Source organism: Leopardus geoffroyi, chromosome D2 (assembly GCF_018350155.1).
Source record: "Leopardus geoffroyi isolate Oge1 chromosome D2, O.geoffroyi_Oge1_pat1.0, whole genome shotgun sequence".
NCBI classification, from domain to species: Eukaryota; Metazoa; Chordata; class Mammalia; order Carnivora; family Felidae; genus Leopardus; species Leopardus geoffroyi.
In genome coordinates, this window is record NC_059334.1 from 61,202,880 (window position 1) to 61,224,571 (window position 21,692).

General features: G+C 43.1%; 1 protein-coding gene and 1 pseudogene across 22 annotated transcripts in view; both read left to right on the forward strand.

Moving 5' to 3' along the window:
• GBF1 (golgi brefeldin A resistant guanine nucleotide exchange factor 1) overlaps positions 1–21,692 on the forward strand; it is a 120,499-nt gene that overhangs the window by 80,863 nt on the left and 17,944 nt on the right. For 6 of the 22 annotated variants that reach the window (XM_045438685.1, XM_045438684.1, XM_045438688.1 and 3 more), the window contains 12 exons: positions 6,762–6,893; positions 11,831–11,949; positions 12,483–12,591; positions 13,120–13,180; positions 14,459–14,513; positions 15,236–15,334; positions 18,202–18,349; positions 18,683–18,906; positions 19,445–19,613; positions 20,047–20,258; positions 20,596–20,694; positions 21,290–21,484. In XM_045438685.1, the coding sequence (XP_045294641.1) occupies positions 6,762–6,893; positions 11,831–11,949; positions 12,483–12,591; positions 13,120–13,180; positions 14,459–14,513; positions 15,236–15,334; positions 18,202–18,349; positions 18,683–18,906; positions 19,445–19,613; positions 20,047–20,258; positions 20,596–20,694; positions 21,290–21,484 (1,622 nt within the window). Of the gene's footprint in view, positions 1–6,761; positions 6,894–11,830; positions 11,950–12,482; positions 12,592–13,119; positions 13,181–14,458; positions 14,514–15,235; positions 15,335–16,820; positions 17,009–18,201; positions 18,350–18,682; positions 18,907–19,444; positions 19,614–20,046; positions 20,259–20,595; positions 20,695–21,289; positions 21,485–21,692 lie in introns of those variants that run through there. The other 16 variants (XM_045438699.1, XM_045438698.1, XM_045438703.1 and 13 more) reach the window with 6 other exon arrangements.
• LOC123577006 lies at positions 87–1,735 on the forward strand (annotated as a pseudogene).

Sequence of the window (21,692 nt, forward strand, 5' to 3'; positions counted from 1 at the left end):
CTGCTCATGCTGTACCTCTCTCTAAAAATAAATATATAAACATAAAAAAAACAGTGTTTATTAAGAAAGAAAGAAAGAAAGAAAGAAAGAAAGAAAAAGGGAAGGAGGGAGGGAGAAAGGAAAGAAGGGAGGGAGGAAGGAAGGAAGGAAGGAAGGAAAGGACCTTACAAGTGGTGCCCTGCTAGAAGCACAATCTCCCACCATCCCCACCTCCCCCCACCACCACCACCACCAAAAGCTGCAGGGGGTATTCTTGTTAGAATGTCTCTGATGCTCCTAGCAATCAGCAGTTGAACCTAGAGAGCAAAACTGATTCTGCTTAGACCAAACTCTTGGGAAAGTTAATTGTATATATCATGATTCTCTTTTTTTTGGAGGGGTATGAGAGTGAGGGTGATAATGAAGGTTCCTGGTAGGCTCATTAAAAAGTCTAGCTCTGGGGCACCTGGCTGTGGAGCATGCAGCTCTTGATCTCAGGTTGTGAGTTTGAGTCCCACAATGGGTAATTTTATTACCTAAAAATAAAATCTTAAAAAAAAAAAAATCCAGCTCTTCTAGTGTTCTATCACTAAGTCTCCATAAGCATTGACTCACACAATAGAAGTGCTAGGATGAATGTATTTTAGCAGTTATAGATTCCAGCTACCTAATTTGACAGATGAGCTTGGGTGTTGTATGCCTGGCTATTGTTAGTAGTGAGACTAATGATCACTTGTCCGTTGACTGGATTATATACTATGTGAGCCACATCCAGAGCCTCCAGAGAGTTCTCTATGGGACTTTGTCCAAGCTTCTATATGGTATCACTCCTGACTGCTCCAGGCCTCTCATGCCATAGTGAGCTCTTTCACCTTATGGAGCAGAAGATTTGCAAATAAAATCTAACGATATATTAAAAGAATAATATACCAAGGCTAAGTAAGGTTTAATCCTGGGAATGCAAGGATGATTTAATATCTGAAAATCGATTAATCTACCATCTTAACATTCTAAAGAAGAAAAACCACTCATCATATCAATTGATGAAGAGGAGGCTTTTGATAAAATATAATATCCACTCCTGGTAGTGAACATATGACTAACATCATACTTTACAGTGGAACACTGAATGCATTTACCCTAAAATTGGCAACAAAGAAAGATGTTTATTTTCATGCTACTGGAAGTCCCAGTCAGTGCAGTGAGACAAGAAAAGGAAATAAAAAGGCATGTACATTATTAGAAAGGAAGAAATAAAACTCACTATTTACAGATAACATAATTGTCTATGTAGAAAACCCCAAGGAATCTACAACAACAAAATCCTAAAACTAATAAGTGAGTTTAGTAAGGTCCCAGAATATAAGTTCAGCACACAAAAATCAATCATACTTCATCTCTTTGATCTTGGCCACAGAAATGAGATGATGAAGGGGATATCATTGTTTGGAAAGTGTTGCAATAAGACACACATGTTGTGACACTGCTGTGACTCTAAGGCCTACCACCTTCAGAAATCAACCTGTGGCAGTTACGGCTATCCTGCCAAGCAGAAGAGAAAGTAAAACTGGAGTGCCAAGGCTAAAAGACGAAATACCACTGGGACGGTCTAATGAGGCACTTAAAAATTGTATACTGCAGATTCAGGCATGGATTCCGTGAAAGAATGGCATCTAAGCCCAAGAGGGCAACTTTTGCAGTATTCAGTTCATCTTAAGGATTTCAATGATCAGTCACATAATACATGTTCTGGTTTAAAACAAAACAAAACAAAACAAAACAATCAGTCCCATTTCTAAATACTAATACATCTGAAAACAAAACACAATATCATTTACAAACATACCAAATAAAAATTAAATTCCTACATATAAATCTAACAACATATATAGAATTTGTATGCTAAAAACTATACTGATGAAAGAAATTAGGAAGATATAAATAAACAGAGACTACCGTGTCCATGAATTGGTAGGCGCAACTTAGTAAAGATGTAATTTCTTCCTAAACTGATCTATAGACTCAGTGCAATTCCTATCAAATTCCCAACAAGATTTGTTTTGTAAATACAGACAAATTTATGTTGAAATGGAAAGGCAAAGGAACCAGAATGCTGAAAGCAGTATTGAAAAATAGTAAAGTTGGAAGGATCACTACCTTATTTTAAGACTTAGAATCAAGTTAATCAAGACAGTGTACTTTCAGAGAGTTAGACACACAGATCAGTGGAACAGAATAGAGAACCTAGAATATACTCACAAAAATAAGGCCAATTAATGATTGACAAAGGTGCAAAGACAATTCAGTGGAGCAAGAATTTCTTTTCAAGAAATGTTGTTGGAACAACTGGACATCCATATGCAAAACAAAATAGAACCTCCATTGAAACATCACACATTGTAGAAAAATTAATGCAAAATAGATCACAGATGTAAAACAAAAAGCATAAACCTGTATATTTTTTAGAAGAAAACATAGGAAAGTCTCTGTGGCCTGGGATTAGGCAAAGAGTACTTAGATATGACACCAAAAACACAATGCATGAGGGGCGCCTGGGTGGCGCAGTCAGTTGAGCGTCCGACTTCAGCCAGGTCACGATCTCGCGGTCCGTGAGTTCGAGCCCCGCGTCGGGCTCTGGGCGATGGCTCAGAGCCTGGAGCCTGTTTCCAGTTCTGTGTCTCCCTCTCTCTCTGCTCCTCCCCCGTTCATGCTCTCTCTCTGTCCCAAAAATAAACAAACGTTGAAAAAAAAAATTAAAAAAAAAAAAAAACAATGCATGAAAGAAAAAAATGAATACACCAGACTAACTAAAAATGCCTGCTCTATGAGAGATACCGTTAAGAGATTGAAAAGACAAGCTACAGTCTCGGAGAAAACATCTGTAAATCACTATATTGCCAATAAAGGACTTGAGTCCAGAATGAATAAAGAAGTCTGTAAACTCAATAGTAAGGGGGCTCCCGGGTAGCTCAGTTGGTTAAACGTCTGATCTTGGGGCTCATGAGTTTGAGCCCCGCATCAGCTCTGTGCTGATGGTGCAGAGCCTGCTTGGGAGTTTCTCTATCCCTCTCTCTGCCCCTCCCCCACTGGTGCTGCCTCTGTTTCTCTCTCTCCAAATAGATAAATAAAACTTAGAAGAAAAAAAAAAAGAAGTTTCTAAACTCAGCAGTAAGGGGTCTCCTGGGTGGTTCAGTTGGTTAAGCATCTGACTCTTGATTTCAGCTCAGGTCATGATCTTGGGGTTTGTGAGTTTGAGCCCCGTATCAGGCTCTGCGTTGATGGTGCGGAGCCTGCTTGGGATTCTCTCTCCCTCTCTTTCTCTCTCTCTCAAAATAAATAAATAAACTTAAAAAAAAATTCAACAGTAAGAAAACAAATAATTCATTTTAAAAAATGGGCTAAAGACTTGAACACACATGTCCACCAAAAAGGATACATGGATGGCAAATAACCACATGAAAAAGAGGTTCAGTGTCACTAGCCATTAGGGAAATGCAAATGTAAACCACATGGAGATACCACTACCTACCTACTAGGATGGCTTAAGTAAAAATACTGAAAATACCAAGTACAGGAGAGGATGGGCAGAGACCAGAATTCTCACTGCTGGTGGGAATGCAAAGTCACACAGAAACTGGAAAACAGTTTGGCAGTTTCTTATAAAGCTGAACATACATTTACCCTTTGACCCAGAGATCCCACTCCTGGGTGTTTATCCTAGAGAAATGCAAACCGATGTTCTTCACACAAAAACCTGTATGTGAATGTTTATAGCAGCTTTACTCAAAATCGCCTCAAACTGGAGAAGCCAAATAAATGTCCTTCAACTAGTGAATGGATAGGATAAACAAACTGTGGTACATACATGCAATGGAATACCACTCAACATTAAAAAGGGAACAAACTATTGATCTGTGCAACAGTTTAGATGAATCTCAGACGCATCATGCTGAGTGAAAGAAGCCAGCCTCAGAAGTAACACACTGTATGACTTCATTTTATGACCGTCTTGATAAAACCACAGTGTGGGGGAATACATCCATGGTTGTTGAGAAGGGTTGGGGTGGCAAGGCGGTTGTGACTATAAAGAGATAAGAGGGAGTTCATATAGAACATGTACTGTATCCCAATTGTCACATCTTCACAGTGATTACAGGAATCTATACATATGTTAACATTTATAGAACACTATACCAAAAAGAGTCGATTTTACCAAATCAAAAAAAAATGGTGTACATGGCTCTGGAAGTATCAAACCATGGCTGTGAAATTTCCCTAGTCTTTCTAGAAAGTACAGTTATAGCAACTGGATGAAAGCTCGGAATATCTGTTCCCTGCCCCACTTCTCAATTAAAGATTATTTTTTCCATCTAGACTTTTATATCTCAAATATACTAAACATGACCTTTTTTTTTTTTAAGTTATTTATTCCTTTTGAGAGAGAGAGCAAGTGTGCAAGCAGGGGCTGGGCAGAGAGGGAGAGTGAGAATCCCCAGCAGGCTCTGAGCTATCAGCGCAGAGCCCGATACGGGGCTTGATCTCATGAACTGTGAGATCTTGACCTGAGCTGAAATCAAGAATCAGATGCTCACCTGCCTGGGTGCCCCAACCATATTTTTAAAATGACAGAACAAATCATATGTAATAATTATGTTTCTAAAGCAGCAAGACTAGATGACTTTACATTTTTTAATGTGCTTTAAAAAAGTATTTTATATATTTCCGTTTTTTCTAGTATGTCTATTCCTTGCATAGTTCAACCCTCTACCACCTCACACACACAAAGGTTTTTTTTCTCCAGGTTTTTCCTGCAAATTGTACATCTTTAGGTGGGGGTAGGTGGGGGATAAGAAGCAGGTTTTATACAGCTGATGTGATCACTGTACATACAGGCTTGGAAAATGCTACCCAATCTGCCAATTAATTAAAGCATTAATCTGAGGAGCAGCCAGGCTGGAGAATGTTTACTCAAAGAGGGGAGTGGTAGGAATTGAGTGGGAAGCTCCCTGCATTTGCATGAATATGAACGTGCTCAGAAAACCCAGCTTTCTTTGTCTCTAAAGGTGGGCAGCCTTGATCTTGTCCCTAAATCTTTCTGGGCAATTTAGGAAGCCTTTCAAGGAGCTGGTCTCTCAAAGGCTGGAGCACAGCCAAATCTAGAAATGCAGACGCTATACAGCAGTGTGGAGAGCTAGTCCAGTGTAGTGCAGCTTCTCAGACCTGGAATGAAACCTTCTAAATTCAGGAGTACGTGCTGGTAATTAGGTAGAATATATCTAATGGTTTCACAGATTTTGAAACCGTGTTCAAATCCCGGCTCTGCTTCTTATCAGCTGTGTAATTTGGAGCCAATCATGTAGTTTATCTAAGCTTTATTTTTCTCATCTGTAAAATAAAAATTATGAATTGCTCCTTCATCTCAGAGCAGTTAGCCCTTTGCTTTACTCTATGCAGAAAGGGAGCTAAAGATTGGATAGGACTTTCCAAGAATACAGGCTGTCTCCAGGAGTTGGGACTGTGCAGCCTTTTGTTCTTTTTAGGCTTATTTTTCAGGCGAGGGACTATAAACCTCAGGGTTTCGCCTCACCTTCCTGGGATGTGCTACGTTCTTTATCTCTATGAGAAGTGACCTTGACCATAACAGCAAAAGACATAAAGATAGCTCATCCTAGAACCTCTTTGGTTATGTTGGCTATAGTTGAGATGAGGTTCATCTGTGTGTCACTAGGGAGAGTGGTGAAATGGACATGGAAAATTGACCCAACAATGTTTGGTGATATTAAAGAATTACTTTTAATTTTTAAAATTGTGGTAAAAAAAAAAATATATATATATATATATGATAAAATTTACCATCTTAACCATTTTATTGCTAATTTTTTATTTAAAAAAATTTTTTTAACATTTATTTATTTTTGAGACAGAGAGTGACAGAGCATGAACGGGGGAGGGTCAGAGAGAGGGAGACACAGAATCTGAAACAGGCTCCAGGCTCTGAGCTGTCAGCACAGAGCCCGACGCGGGGCTCGAACTCACGGACCGCGAGATCATGACCTGAGCCGAAGTCGGTCGCTTAACCGACTGAGCCACCCAGGCGCCCCATATTGCTAATTTTTTAAAAGTTTATTTATTTTTAGGGGCACCTGGGTGGCTCAGTCAGTTAAGCATCCGACTTCGGCTTAGATCATGATCTCGCGGTTCCTGAGTTCAAGCCCTGCATCAGCCTCTGTGCTGCGAGCCCGGAGCCTGGACCCTGTTTTGAATTCTGTGTCTCCCTCTCTCTCTCTCTGCCCCTCCCCACTCGCACTCTGTCTCTCTCTCTCTCAAAAATAAATAAACATAAAATTTTTTTTAAACATTTATTTATTTTTGAGGGTGGGGAGGGCCAGAGAGAGAGGGGGACAGAGGATCTGAGGCGGGCTCTGCCCTGACAGCAGACAGCCTGATGCAGGGTTCAAACTCAAGAACCGTGAGATCATTTTTGACCTGAGCCGAAGTTGGATGCTTAACTGACTGAGCCACCCAAGCACCCCCATTGCTAATTTTTTAAGCGTGATAATGATACTGTGGGTTTTTTTTAACTTCTTAATCTTTGAGCTACATAACTAAAAATTTTACAGATAAAATGATACATCTGTGATTTGCTTTAAGGTAATCCAAAGGGAGGAAGATTGACCCAGCAACCAGGAACTTTAGCCTCATGGCACAGATAAGAAGGGTCTTTTTCTAGAGTTTAGCTTTTGTCAGATGGCATCACTTCATTTCTGTTTGTTTTCTTGCAGAACTCTCAGAAATTGAGCCCAATGTGTTCCTCCGTCCATTTCTGGAAGTGATTCGCTCTGAAGATACCACTGGCCCTATCACTGGACTGGCGCTAACCTCTGTCAACAAGTTCCTGTCCTATGCACTCATAGGTAAGAACTCAGGCTTTGTTGGATGACCACAGCACTTCATTTCCTGCCTCTCCTGGGGTGGTCAGGCCTTAGGCAATGATCTGGTGATACTGGAAAGTTTGTCCCAGCCATCTGTTTCCTTGTAAGGAGAGAAATAGGACTGTTATTGGTTACTCATTATGCTAATTGACTCAGGTCGTGCAGTGTGGGGAGGGAGGGAACGTTTCCTTGGGACTCTGGTTTCTTTGTGCTTTGGAGGGAGTTAAGGGTATGGTGCCCTTGGAGGTTTGGTTTGGTTTATTTTTAAAATTATTTTTCAAATACAGTGCATGCTTATTTTAAGGTAAACAATAAAGAGGTGACTAAAAGAATTAATGGTTTCTCCTTTTTCGTAATGTTCCTCCTTCTTCCTTAGGTAAATAATGTTGACAGACTGATTTGAATCTTTCTATACCTTTCTCTACATGTATACAACTATATATAAAGTATCATTTAAAAAAATAGGATTATGTGCTATGCATTTTCTCCTTTTTTTACTTAATAGTATTAACTTAGAAAGATGTACATGATATAATTATCCATCTGATTTGTTCTTTTCCCCCCAGTTTTATTGAGATATAATTGACATACAACATTGTGTTAATTTAAGGTGTACAACATAATGATTTAATATATGTTACAGATGATTACCACAATAAATCTAGTTAACATCCATCACCTCATATAGTTTCAACTTATTTTCTCGTAATGAGGACTTTTAAGGTCTGCTCTCTTAGCAACTTTCAAATATACGATGTAGGTTTTTTTAAGTTTATTTATTTAACCTCTATACCTAACATAGGGCTCAAGCTCACAACCCCAAGATCAAGAGTCTCATGCTCTCTTCTGACTGAGCCATCCAGGCACTCCTCAAATACACAATGTAGTATTATTAACTGTAGTCATCATGTTGTACACTACATCCCCGAACTTATAAATCTTATAACTGGAAGTTTATATATTCTTCTTTTAGTGTCATAAGATATATATAATGTAAAAAATTGCCATTTTTATCATTTTTAAGTATACGATTCATTGGCATTAATTATATTCACAGTGTTGTACAATCATCACCACTATCTGTTTCCCAAACTTTTTTACCCCAAAAGAAACTCTAAACATTAAGGAACAATACAGCATTTCCCTTCCCCCCAAGCCCTTGGTAAGATTTTTTTCTTCTTAGTAAAAGTATATAATTTCTATAATATAGATATAATACCAATCTTTTTCTTACTGAATAATATTTAATATTTAGGTTTCCTAATTTGAGCCACTTACAAATAATGCTGAAATAAGTATCCTTATTCATATGTCCTTACTTATTAATTTTCCTTTGTATGATAGATTCCTGTGCTTGAAATTTTTGGATTAAAGGCCATGAGCATATTACATTTTTTTTTATTTTAATTTTTTTTAATGTTTATTTATTTTTGAGAGAGACAGAGACAGAATGTGAGTGGGTTAGGAGCAGAGAGAGAGGGAGACACAGAAGCAGAAGCAGGCTCCAGGCTCTGAGCTGTCAGCACAGAGCCCGACGTGGGGCTCCAACTCACAGATTGTGAGATCATGACCTGAGCCAAAGTCGGACGCTCAATCGATTGAGCCACCCGGGCACCCCGCAAATTACATTTTTATATGTGCTACCAGGTTGCTTTCCCAAAAGCTTATAGTATTTATACTTCCAACAGTAATGTTTGAGAGTTTCCATTTCCCCACCCTTACACCTGCACTGAATATTAGCACTATTCATCTGTGCTAATTTGGTGAGTGAAAACTAGTATTTTATTGTTTTTATTTTTTTAAGTTAAACATTTGAATCTCTTCTCCTTTTTCTATTATTTTACTGAGTTGTTTTTGTTTGTCTTATTAATTTATAGGAGCTTGTATAGTGGGGATATCACCCCATTGTCTATCATAGAATTACAAATATTTTCTCCCAATCTAGCCCAAATATTTTATCCAGACTGTTGTTTATCTCTGAATTTGTTTATGGTGTCTTTTGGATTCCTTTTTAGTTGGTCTTGTCACTCAGGATCCTGAATTCCTTTTCCCCTGTTGCTAGCCCATGCGCAGGGGTGAGGAACATAGAAAACAGACAGCTGTCTTTGTTTCTAAGGAAGGAGACAAGAAAAGACTAGCTCTGGCTGTAGCTAGCTAGGGAAAAAAAAAAAAAAGACCTTTGATTCAGGGCAAGAAAGCGCTTTATCTTTTCTAGAAAGTGGGATTTGCTTAGCAGATGCATTCAGGATCCTGAGCAGAAATCCTGGGTGCCAGCTAGGTTCTGAAGAGGCGCATCCATCTCTCCAGATACCCTAGTCTTAGCTTCATACTTTTCCTGAGCAAAAACCAGGCCCGGCTACTTCCAGCCTCACTCTGAGCACCACCTGCAGGTCATCTCTCTCCACAGCCTCCAGCGGCTGCCCTCCGTGCTTCTTCCCTCTGCTCTGCTGTCAGTGTTACTGTCTCCCCTTCCTGGACTTGGCAGACACGCTTGTCATTGGAGACCTCAGGCCAGCTGGTCACTGGAGTTTCCTGTGGTGGGAAAAGAGAATGCTGGAGGTGGTGATTGCAGTGGGCATGAGAGAGGAGGCAGGAAGGAGTGTATGAAAGCCAGAAGGCAAAGGAGATGAGATTGGCAGCTTTCCCTTCAGTCTGCTCCAGAGTGGCTAGAAAAGGAGGACATTCTAAGGAAGACGCGTTCTGCTAAGTGAGCTCAAGCCAAACAATATTTTGTTTAGGCTATCCTAGAAGAAACTATCCCTCACCTGTCAATCCTTTGACCCAAGGCTTCTAGAATTATTTTAGATCCTACTCCAAGGATCAGCCTTTTGTTTGGCCCCACACAGCTGCCAGACCAGGATTTGTGCCACTGATTGCCTGGCAGGCTATGTCTGTGGTTCTAAAGACCTATCACTCTCACCTGCCTTTTTTAGAAAATTAACTGTGCTATTTCATTCAAGCTCAGGGGATAAGAGCAACAAAGAGATCAGTTAAACTACTTTAACAAGGGAGATTACTGAAAGAGGGGAAGAAATAGACCTGTAGGAGCCTTGTGAAGCAGGAGTAAAGCTGCCATTCACATAGCTCTGAAACCCCACATAATACTGAGGACCTGGATTTCCTGTGCAAGGAAAAGTCTAGCTACGGACCACGGAGACCTGAATAGTCAGGCAAGGGCTATGAGAGAAGACTCAGGTAAGGGCCTTCAGGTTATAGGATTTTCTGAGTTGAATGGGAGAAACATGGAGAGTTGGGGTGATAGAAGGAGCTAGGGCACCCCGTATACTATGTATCATCATGAAATTGGCTTCCTTCTTTTTTTAAAAAAATTTTTTTTCAATGTTTTTATTTACTTTTGAGAGAGAAAAAGCTAACAGGGGAGGGGCAGAGAGAGAGAGAGGGAGAGAATCCTAAGCAGGCCCCACACTATCAGCACAGAGCCCGATGCGGGGCCCAAACCCACGAACCTTGAGATCACGACCTGAGCTGAAATTGAGTCGGACGCTCAACCAACTGAGCCACCCAGGTGCCCCGAAATTGGCTTTCTTCTGCATGAACTCTAAGTAACCACTCCTGGTGCTCAGTGGGGGCGTGCTGTATGGACAGAGTGTCTTTGACCAGGCGTCAGAGACTAACCAGGACAGAAGAGAAAAAAGAAAACAAATGAGAATCACTTATAATTCATGAAAGTCTTCAGGCTCGTTGTTACAAGGGAAATGTTTTGGTTTCTCAGCCGCACCCCTGAGCTTTAGGCTCAGGAACTCTGTTATTCAGGTACCAAGAAAGAAAAAATGGTAAGAATTTCTTTTAATTCCCACTACTTAAAACTAGGAGGTGCTCCTGTAGTACACCGTGCCACCTCTGGAGCAGCCTTTCTGTGTCACTCGCAAAGCCTTGCCATGTCCCTCCTTTTTTCCCCTACTTATGTTTCCCTTTCAAGGATAATCTGGGAAGTTCTGCAAGAGCCTTGAAGGGCTTGAGGGAGGCCACTTCTTTGGCTACTCCTTTTGGATATTTAGCAGATTAATGGGAGCAGTTTCTCCCTTGGCAGTATTTGTGTTAGTTTCCAGCATGGTGCTGGTTGTCTGATCTAGCTTCTCCCCTCTTCTTATTCACTGTTGAAATTCTCTCTTCCTCCTACTCCCGGGTCAGCCAACCTCCAGTCTTGTTTAGTTTATCCCCTTTTTTTCCTAATGCATGTTTAGTTAAGCTGGTAGAATGATTCTTGCTCCATGTCATATTGTTTTAAGTAAGAATGCAAAGCAGGAAAAAGTCTCTGATTTGCTATAAAGTGGCACCCAGATATATGTATTGGCAGCAGGGACTGTCCATTTCTTTCCACTACTCTCCTACCTCACTTGCACCTGAATACAAAACCCCAGAAGCAACCAGAGACAGATGTGTTGAAGGAGAAAACCTGAACAGAGAAAGTCTACAACCTTGGTGTTTGAAGGTCTCGTCCTACTTGGCCCTTGCTCTGGGCCAAAAACTCCTCTATTTCTAGGCCCTTCTTATATAAAATGAGTGGCTTTACACCAGTGAGTCCAAAGTATGGTCCCCCTGACCAGCAGCATTAACTTGTCCTGAGATCTTGTTAGAAATGCACATTGTCAGGCCCCACTGTAAATCTACTAAATCAAAAGTTCTCAGAGTGGACCCAGCAATTTGTATTTTTAACAAATCTTATTAGTGATTCTGATATATACTTAGGTTTGAGAACCACTGTTTTACACAGTGGGATTTGTGCTGAGGAGCTTGTTAAAGCCAGTTATGAGCAAAATTCTCCGGTAGTTCAAGTAACCATGGGTTGGGAAATTGAAGAGGAGAAAAACAGCCTCTCAAGGCCGTGCCTATACAGGATATCTTGCCTTTCTGTCTCTCCTCTCCATACAATTTAGTCTCTTTTTCTGTTGGAGCAGATCCCACTCATGAGGGCACAGCAGAGGGCATGGAGAACATGGCGGATGCTGTCACCCATGCCCGTTTCGTGGGCACAGATCCTGCCAGCGATGAGGTTGTCCTGATGAAAATCCTTCAGGTAAATGGAGGGGAAGAGCAATTAGGCTAATGGCCAGGAGCTGGTGCTATCGGCTCTCCTTACCCAAGACTGCCGGCAGCATGAAGCTGTGTTTTGACTCCGCTGGGGCTTAGGGAGCTACTTTGTTTCTAAACAAGCAGCTCGGGTACCCAGAGTAAAAGCTTTGCTAATGAAAATAATTAACAGCTTTAGATGAATTGATATCAAATACCAGAAGCCCTTAATACATTTGTACCTCTGGTGGACCATATCTGCCGTTCATCTGTGGGACTCATGGGCTAGGGCTGGAATGAGTGCTGAACTGTATCTAGGTCATGGAGAGTAAAGGCACAGTTCCCAAGATAAGTTCCTGGGAGATCCCCCCACACCCATCAAACTTAAGTGAGGTCAGCATTCTTGCTAACCTCTCTTTCTCACCCGAGTGCTTCCGTAGGAGACTAAAGGAACAGAAGGCAGCTTCTCTCCCCTCAGGTACACCCCACTTTACCCAGCCTGCTTTATTTATCGCTGTATCTCCTCTTTCTTCCTGGTAGGTGCTGCGGACTCTGTTGCTGACCCCAGTGGGTTCCCACCTAACCAATGAATCTGTGTGTGAGATTATGCAGTCTTGCTTCCGGATCTGCTTTGAAATGAGGCTCAGTGGTAGGTGCTTGAATATTGGGCCTGTCACCATTCCTAGGGCCAGTGTCTGTGAGTATAAATATAGGATACTGTCTCTGAGCCCCAGAGAGGTGGAAAACTCTGGACTTGTCCTTCACCTACCTTGTGGAGCCAAAGGGGTCTAGAAGTCTTTACTTGACTATTGTGCAGCTAGAATAGAGACCTTAGTTCATTGTGCCAAGGCAGAAATTGGGATAGATCCCCAAATGACTTAGCCCAGGCACCAAATCTGCCTCCCTTGGGCTTTCGGGGATTGACACCAGCCTGCAACCCTTAAAAACGCATCATCGTGCACCAACACCCCGCCCGCCCTCAGCTTTTTCTCCTGTCTCAGTAGTGCCACCTAGTGGGCTACTGAAGTTGTGGCTGCCAGGCTGAGCTGGAGCTGGTTTTAATAAGTTTGGCATAATCCTTAGTAAACAAGGTTTGGAGGGGAGTCTGCTCTGAGAAGCCTCCTGATAATAGCACAGCAAGTAATGACACCTGTGTTATTTGTTTTTGCCTGTGCAGAGTTATTGAGAAAATCCGCAGAGCACACTCTCGTAGACATGGTGCAGCTGCTCTTCACAAGGTAAACCTGCTGCTGTTTGCTTCAGCCCGGCTGCCCGGGCCTCTTGAGCTTGCCTGCTTCCACACAGCCACTTCAGGGACCTGGCCAACCCCACAGCCACTTCAGGGGCCACTGGGATTATGGATGGGGGTAGTTCACTGGGCCCAGGGTTACTGAATAAGGGAAAAGGAGAAGGGAGCTGGCTTGGCCTCAGAGAGAGGCAGGGGGTTATTTGATCTAGGCCAACAGACCTTGTTCTGCTTTCCAAACTTGTGTCTGTTTCTGTGCAGGTAGCAGCTGGGAAAGGGAACGCAGAGAGGAAGCCAAATTCAAGGGAGCCTGGAACAGGGTGCTGAACTCCCAGAGCTCAGTCTGATTTCTGTGAGAAAGGACCAAGGCTAGGGTGACAAACCTTGTTGGCCCAGACTCTCCCAATTTTAGCACTGAAAATCCTGCATCCCTGCAAACACTTCATTCTCTGGCAAACCAAGACTGCTGGTTACCCTCATCAAGGCCCTCAATTTAGGGGCTATGAGGCCTTTTCATATTATGCCTAACTGCCTGTTTCCTACACCTCTTTTCAGTAGACTAACTTTGAGAAGAGCTGACTGAGGCAAGAGCTTTAAAGCCTCCCCTGGGAGATATTAATAACGGGGTTGGTTATGTATCTGTGCGGCCCAGGGTTATATAGGAAATCAGTGTACCTTCTGCTCAATTTTGCTATGGACCTAAAATTTCTCTAAAAAACAATCTAGTTAAAAAAAAACAAAAAAATTCCCCATGGTATTTCATTTTGCTCTCAGATCCATAAGTAATAATTCTTATTATCCACACATTAGATCTGCCCCTGCTCCCTGCTACAAAGCATTCCCACTCTTCAGGCTCAGATTTATTGGTTTCAAAACTCAACCTGCCTTTTACTGCTCACACTATGTCCAGTCTCCTGGGATTTTGATGGCCTGCCCTCTCCCCATATTGTGCCTTTCACCTGTACTTGTTAAGTAAATACAAGCAGGGAGGGGTCGGTTTAGGATGAAAAGAGCCTCCACACTCCAAGGGCATTAGTCACTTTGCCCTGGTGACTCCCTTCTTTTTAAGAATGTGTCTGTATTATAAGTCTCCCCCAACTTCTTACTTTGATAAGGTTCTCAAAAGGATGAAATTAGCCTGCTTCTCTTCCTAGCTTTTCCTAAGAGACAGAGCATGCCCTGGCCCACTGCATCTTTGGACTGTGGCTAGCATGCTGGGGAGATTTGTTGTTATCCCTAATGACAGTTCATGGGGTTCTCTATCTTGTAGGTTACCTCAGTTTAAAGAAGAACCCAAGAACTATATGGGGACCAACATGAAGAAGGTATGAGCTGCTGTCCCTCATCCAGACTTTGGTCTCTCAACTTTAGTGCTATGGGGATTTTCCTGGACACCCTTGCTTGGCAAAAACATGCTTTTGCCTAGACAGGTCTGCTTGGAATCTAAAAATAGCTATCATTCATTTAGTGAGAAATTTATTCTTTCCCAGATACTTTTCCTTCCCCAACCTTTCCTTCCCAGCCTATCTTTGTTGACCCACCACATAAGCTGGTGAACCAGTCCTTCATGGAAACTTGGTAAGGCCCATCAGATTGGGCTAAAAATGTATGTTGATAAAAGTGAACGTTCTGCCATCCCCTCAAAGCCCAGACTTGTCAGTAGGTAGGAGGCCTAAAGAGGCTATGCCCTAAGTCCCACCATAATGCTGGATTAGAATGGGCTCACACTTGGGCTTGTCTCTGTTGATGAGACAAATCAAGCCTGACTCTAGATTGGAAGGTTCTCAAACTGATAAAAGAATGTGATAAGAAGAATGGCCTCTTTCTATTTTAAACTGAAGTCCTGAACTTCACAGACCTCTGGTGAGGATTCTACTTGCAACCCTAAGAGGTTCTTCCCGTGGAGGTGGCCCTTGGCTGTTTGGTGCATGCACCTGACCTTCCCTTCTCCCCAGCTCTCCATCCCTATTCCTGCCCTATGCCCTATTGGCGTGTGTCTGAATTTATTTCACTTTGTTTAAATCGTTCGTTTGCCTGTCTTTCACAGATTTCTCCATGTCTCCTCAACAAACTGGAGCTAAGTAGTGGGGAGCAGACCAAAGCCCTGAACCAGTTAGAGAGGGTACTACTCTTTAAGAACCTCAAGGTCTCTCTCCCTCTCCCTCTCCTTTCCCCCCTTTTTATTTATTTAAATGTTTATTTTTTTAATATGTAACATCTGGGTCACATTTCCATTGTGCAGAGCACAACTTACCCCTACCTAATAACACAGCACGGTTTTGGAAGAGTTGCATGTGTTTGTAGCTTTGCAGTGTTGGGAATTTCCCTGGGGGCATCTGGTTGCATGGAGGCAGAAGGAAGCTTTGAACTGGTGACATATCATGTAGTGAGCCTGGATAGAGAGCTTGGGTCCTGCTGACATCTTGCTGGGATGTTTAATATCTACCAATTTGGGGGAACTGTGAGGGACCTCTGAGCAAGCCCCTTCCCTCTTCTACCCTTTGCCTGTCTCAGAGCTGGCATATGGAGCTTAAGCACAGTCTTTGGCTCTATTTAGATACCTGAACTGGGTTTGGAGGGAAAGGATAGTCCCATCTAGTTGGGGTCTTTTATTTTTCATAGTTAATGTTAAAGCGTTCGTTCATTCCCAGGTTTAGGACTCTAGGTGGAGGGGAAGGAGCTGGATAGCTCAAGATGGGTTCTGCAGAGATGCTGTCTGTCCCTTAAAAGTTGAGATGTAGAGGAGTTTAGGGGAGAGGTCCAAGTTAAAGATTACCCCTAACCCCATATCCCTGCTTTAGGAAGAAGAGGGAGAGAAGGAGGTATGGGCTGTCTATGTTTAGGCTGTCACATGAGTGGCATTCTGGAGGTGTGATTGTGGAAATCCAGGTCACTGAAGATTAAAAGAACTGTGTATGTGTGTGTACACCTAGGTCCCTAGACCTGCATTCTTTTTGCATGCACAGTGTCCATTTTCATTTATGTGCTTGACTCATCTCAAGTTGCAGCTCTCTCTTCAGTGGCTACCCTGCCTTTTGCCATGATTATTAACCTAAGACCTGCCCTTTCTTTGTGAAGCTTATACTGCCCTTTGGAAATACAAAGTTATACGGATTAGGTGTTGGAGGGTTCCATGAACAGGGAGCATAACTGTACTTTGTCAGGGCTGAGGCATTTGTGAGAATTGGAGCTTCTCATCCCCTACTCCAGCCAGGAGGCAGAGAATACTAATTGAAATGATCAGGTTGGAGCTAGTTTTGCAGAGATTAAAGAAGGAAACAGGCAGGACTAATCCTAGTGTCAGAAGGAATCTCATTGAGTGACTGGTTTCTCGGTGGAAGTAGGACCACCTGGAGTCACTGAAATTGGGAATCCGCCTAGAGAGAAAAGATATCTCACAAAAGTGGATCCAGATGTTAGTACTTTTTGGACCTCAGTGACAATTGCCAATAAAGCCAGGAGGTTCTTGTTTTCCCTCATTGATCTCTTGAGCTTCTTGACTGTCTGTATGTTTGGCTGACTCTTACTCCCAGAGGTTTTTGTTTTTGTGGGTTTTTTTGGGTTTTTTTTTTTTTTTTTTTTTTTTTTTTTTACCATGAACTTGCTTCAGATGAGCTTCAGTGGTTACTAGAGAGAGCATTCTAGTTCCTGTTTAACCACAGTGCTCAGAACACTTGAAGTTCCATTCTAGCCATATGACTGTAGGCATTCTGGCGATGGTGGCATCGTATAAATCCAGTGTGAGGTTGTTGCCACATTAGTAAGAGCTGGGTGTGAGGCTCAACTTTTGGACCTCTCTCCTTTCTGGGTGGAGTTTTTGGTAAGGAAGAATTATATGGTTTCTAAACAAAGGATTAATGGTTACCCAGGTTCTGGAGGGCTTAGGGGAGGTTGAAGAAGGAGGCCTATCCCCCAAATGCTAGAAGGAATTGAACAGGCCAAGGATGACAGGGTATATTCGGCCTTTAGAAAGAGGCTCTTACTTTGTTAGAGCATTCTGATGATTCCTCGACCATTACAGTTACCCAGTCCAGGAATGGTCCCTTAGTCTAGAAATAGTATGGTATAACTGTGGAGGGACTGGTAAAGGACTGGTCTCAAACCCTAACAGAAGACATCAGGACCAGAAAAATGAAATGGGCTTAAATAAAGTAACTGTGAACTGAGGGTGGAGAAAATGCATAAAAATTTATATCCTAGAGTAGTTCCCGCAATAGATTTTAGAAATTTTCCTTTGTAACTAAAAGGAAGCTATACGAAATATAGCAGGAGAGAAGAAAACAGAATAGAGCAAGGTACAAGAAATCAGTAGCCTTACCATCTGAAAACATAAAACTGCATCTAGAAAGACCCAACAGTGAGACAGGAGGTCTCACTGACGTACAAAATTGGGAGCAGCAGCATGACATGACCCTCCATCCTTAACTCCAAAAATCAGCTGGGATACCACTCCTTCCTTAACTCCTTCCTTGACCCCTTCCTTGACCACTTTGATACAAAAATTTCAGAGAGTCAGGGATGTATTTAGGATCTAGGCCCCGTTCACGAACCAGTAGGGAAGCTAAGAGAGTGACAGGGAAGGAATAGACTCTCATAGTTGGTTAAGAACCTAGGAGTAGAAGGCTGTGCTACAGATAGTTGAGGAGCAAAGCCCTGGAGTCCTTGTAGATCTGAAGCCTCAGGCAAAGGAACCTCTGCCCTTAGCTTTTCTGCAGGAGGGTCAGGCACCATCTACAGGACTTAAGATTGCCACCCACGACTCAGGGAAGCAGAGAATATGTGATCAGCTGAAAAGCAGAATGTTTAGGAGGTCACCAGGCTGACCTGTGAAATGGCAGACGTAGAAGCAAGGTTGGAGGAATAGGAATGTGCTCTGATGGTCTAGATTCTTCCTTTGCCACAGACACGGCATATAGGCTGTTTTCTAGGGATCAGTAGGAATAAAAGAAGGGAGATTTCTAGGGAAAGAGTCTTAGTTTGAGTACCAGTGCTAATGAGGTATGATATTTCCAGCTGAAAATGAGAGCAGGAGGCATGAGTGATTCATCCAAGTGGAAGAAACAGAAGAGATCCCCCCGGCCTCTGCGCCACATGACCAAAGTCACACCGGGTTCAGAGCTGCCCACCCCCAACGGAACTACCTTATCCTCTAACCTCACTGGTGAGTGCCCTGGGTTGCTTCCTCTAATTAGAATAGATAGAAGAAAACCTTCCTCTCTCAGGCATTTTAACATTGAAAACTAGTCAACTGAGGGGCTTTGGTCTTTCTGCTAAGAGTAAAAAGGGAAAACTCCAGGTCTGTTCAGACTGTGACCACTTAGCAATTCTGCAGTGACTTTGGGTTGTTATCCTTCCAGAGGAACTCTGACTACTTTAGAGACCAGTGTATGCAGAGATTAGTATGTGGTCTAGGAAAAGAGCCCCTAGTGCCATGGAGGCTATGTTTTTCCTACAGAGTCTCTTTTCTTCAAGCCTCACCTACTTTGTTTGGCAGGGGGAATGCCCTTCATTGATGTGCCCACTCCCATCTCTTCTGCAAGTTCAGAAGCTGCCTCAGCAGTGGTCAGCCCCTCTACAGACAGTGGCCTGGAGTTCTCCTCCCAGACCACCTCCAAGGAAGACCTCACTGACCTGGAACAACCTGGCTCTCCAGGGTATAGCACAGCTACAGAGCCTGGCAGCAGCGAGCTGGGGATTCCTGAGCAGCCTGATCCCCAGGTATGGCTTTAAGGCCCCTCTCTAATCTTCTAGTGTAGAATTGACTTGACCCTTTTCATCCTTTATCCAGGCTTTGGTTCAAAAGAAGGTCAGGTTGGGGGGCGTGGGGGGTGCGGTGCAGAGTTATTTCGTTATTTCTTATTTCCTAGAATCAGCTGTGCAAGCTAGAAAATCCACAGCATGACTCACTGTAAGAGGTAGCTCATGGGATTTATCAAGTCTTGCATACAGGTAGTACTAGGCAAAGGGGAGGGAAATGGCCATGGCTTTGGAAGATAATGATATAAATCCCAAGCCTATGAGAACCTCTATTGTTTCTAGAGTTCTAGTCACTTTAGGTCAGTGATGCCTCAGGAAGTGTTTTCTGAGTCCTTCACACTCCTGCCCTGAGCCATCTTGCATTGATTCATAGCTCACTGAGCTGACCCTACACCTGCAGTCCATTAGAGACACTTGGAGCTTAAACACTTCAGGGGGGAGTAAGTTCCAAGTTGCTCTTGCTTCATCCCTCTTCCTATCGCCCTGCTGCTGGTCATAGCAGGAAGGGATTCATGTGGAAAAGGCCCAGTCAGCATCCGTGGAATCCATCCCCGAAGTGTTAGAGGAGTGCACGTCCCCTGCTGACCACTCTGATTCTGCCTCTGTTCATGACATGGATTACGTCAATCCCCGGGGTGTACGCTTTACACAGTCCTCCCAGAAGGAAGGTGAGTTCTCTCAGGCAGTCTCTGCCTATTCACCTCCCCCATCCTGCCCACTAAGCATCCTGAGCCTAGATGATCTTGGACCCAAGGTGTCTGCTGTCCAGATTTCCTAGTCAGGAAATGGAATCAAGCCAGAGGGACTTTGGCATGGATGGAGCCCTTGCCAACCTATACAGAGAGGGACTTTGATGAACAATAGGAAGTGAGAGGGAAGAATAGAAAGCTTGAGACTTAACAGAAAGTAGGGTCATCAATTCTGATTCCTTTTAGTAAGTGAGACTAGTCTTACCTTTCCAGAAAAAAAGCTTTTTTTAAAAAAATTTTCTTGGAGAGAATCACTTATTTGAAATTGCCTTGTATAATGCAGGGCAGTCCAGGCCAACTTTTCAGTCCAGTTGTTTCCTGACATTCCCACTTTACTTCTGGCTTTCCCCAGGTACAGCATTGGTCCCCTATGGTCTTCCCTGCATCCGTGAACTCTTCCGCTTCCTCATCTCCCTCACCAATCCACACGACCGCCATAATTCAGAGGTTATGATCCACATGGGATTGCATTTGCTGACAGTGGCTCTTGAGTCAGCCCCTGTAGCCCAGTGCCAAACCCTGTTGGGCCTCATCAAGGATGAGATGTGCCGCCACTTACTCCAGGTAAGACTGGATTTCTAGAGGGTCTCTGAGCCCTTGGCTATTTTCCACGGTCTCTCAGGGACCAGGGGGAGCACAAGGAGGTTTGGTTGATTGGTGAAAAGAGTATAGGATCCAGAAAAGAATCTCCCTTCCCAGTTGGCCAGTGGTCATCATCAAGAGGACTCTACTAGTTCTCTGGGGACTCTGGCAGCCAAAGAGAAATATAGGAATGGCTAGATATAGTTTCCTTAGAGTACAGGACCTTAGTGGCAACTTCACAGAGTTTATTATCCTACTTTTCTCTTGGTTGAGCCATAGGTTCAGAAACCTAATGATTTAACCCTACTCTGATCTTCAGCTACTCAGTGTAGAGCGACTAAACCTTTATGCTGCTTCCCTGCGGGTATGCTTCCTACTGTTTGAGAGCATGAGGGAGCACCTCAAGTTCCAATTGGAGGTGAGTTTCTTGAACTTGGATAAAGAAAAAATAGCAAGATATATAGCATCTTCAGTGGGGCCAGCTCTGTCCTGCTGCAGGGATGGGATTTAGGGGCTCCTAAAATCCTAGAGAGCTATTAGCCTCTGTAGTTTGGTTCCTTGGCTGTCCTCTTTGGTGGAGAAATTAAAGGGAGCCCAGAGAAAACTGGTTGGCTATAAAATGAAAGAAGCCAAATATGAGGACTGGTGGACAACCTCACTATGAGTGGGTACAGGTTTTCTGCCCAGCAGTTCCTCTGCAACACAGGCAGGCAAATCAAACTGGCTTTGCCACTAAGTTGCAAAAAGGAACTCTGAATAGTACCAGGTAAGGCTCCCATAGAAAGCACAAAGAGGGCAATAGGCAACTTGTTTTGGATCAGGCATAAGGTAGAGAGCCAGGTCTCCCCCAATGTGGAGGCCAAAGAGAAGGACGGAATGTCTTTCAGGATATGTTAACGCATGCCTGCTGGCTGGGCGTCTCCTTCTTGTATTTAATGTTTTTCCTGTCTAATTTTTCTCTTCTGTCTTGAATCCTTATCCTACTCAAATGGCTATTACTGGGTTATTGCCAGATGTACATCAAAAAGCTTATGGAAATCATCACTGTGGAGAACCCCAAGATGCCTTACGAGATGAAGGAGATGGCACTGGAGGCCATTGTGCAGCTCTGGCACATCCCCAGCTTTGTCACTGAGCTCTATATCAACTATGATTGTGACTATTACTGTTCCAACCTCTTTGAAGACCTCACCAAGCTGCTGTCCAAGGTGCTGAGCATTATTACTGTCCTCTAGAAAGAAGGCTCTATTAAGGAAATCTCTCTGGTGGTAGTGAGCATATTATACACGGCGGGGGGGGGGGGGGGGGGGGGGTGCAACACTTGAGAGCTGGGGAACAGGAAGAAGAAAGGCATTTTCTCAGGGCAATGCAGAAGTTATAGGTGGTTTCGGGATTTTTGGAAAAAAATAAAGTATT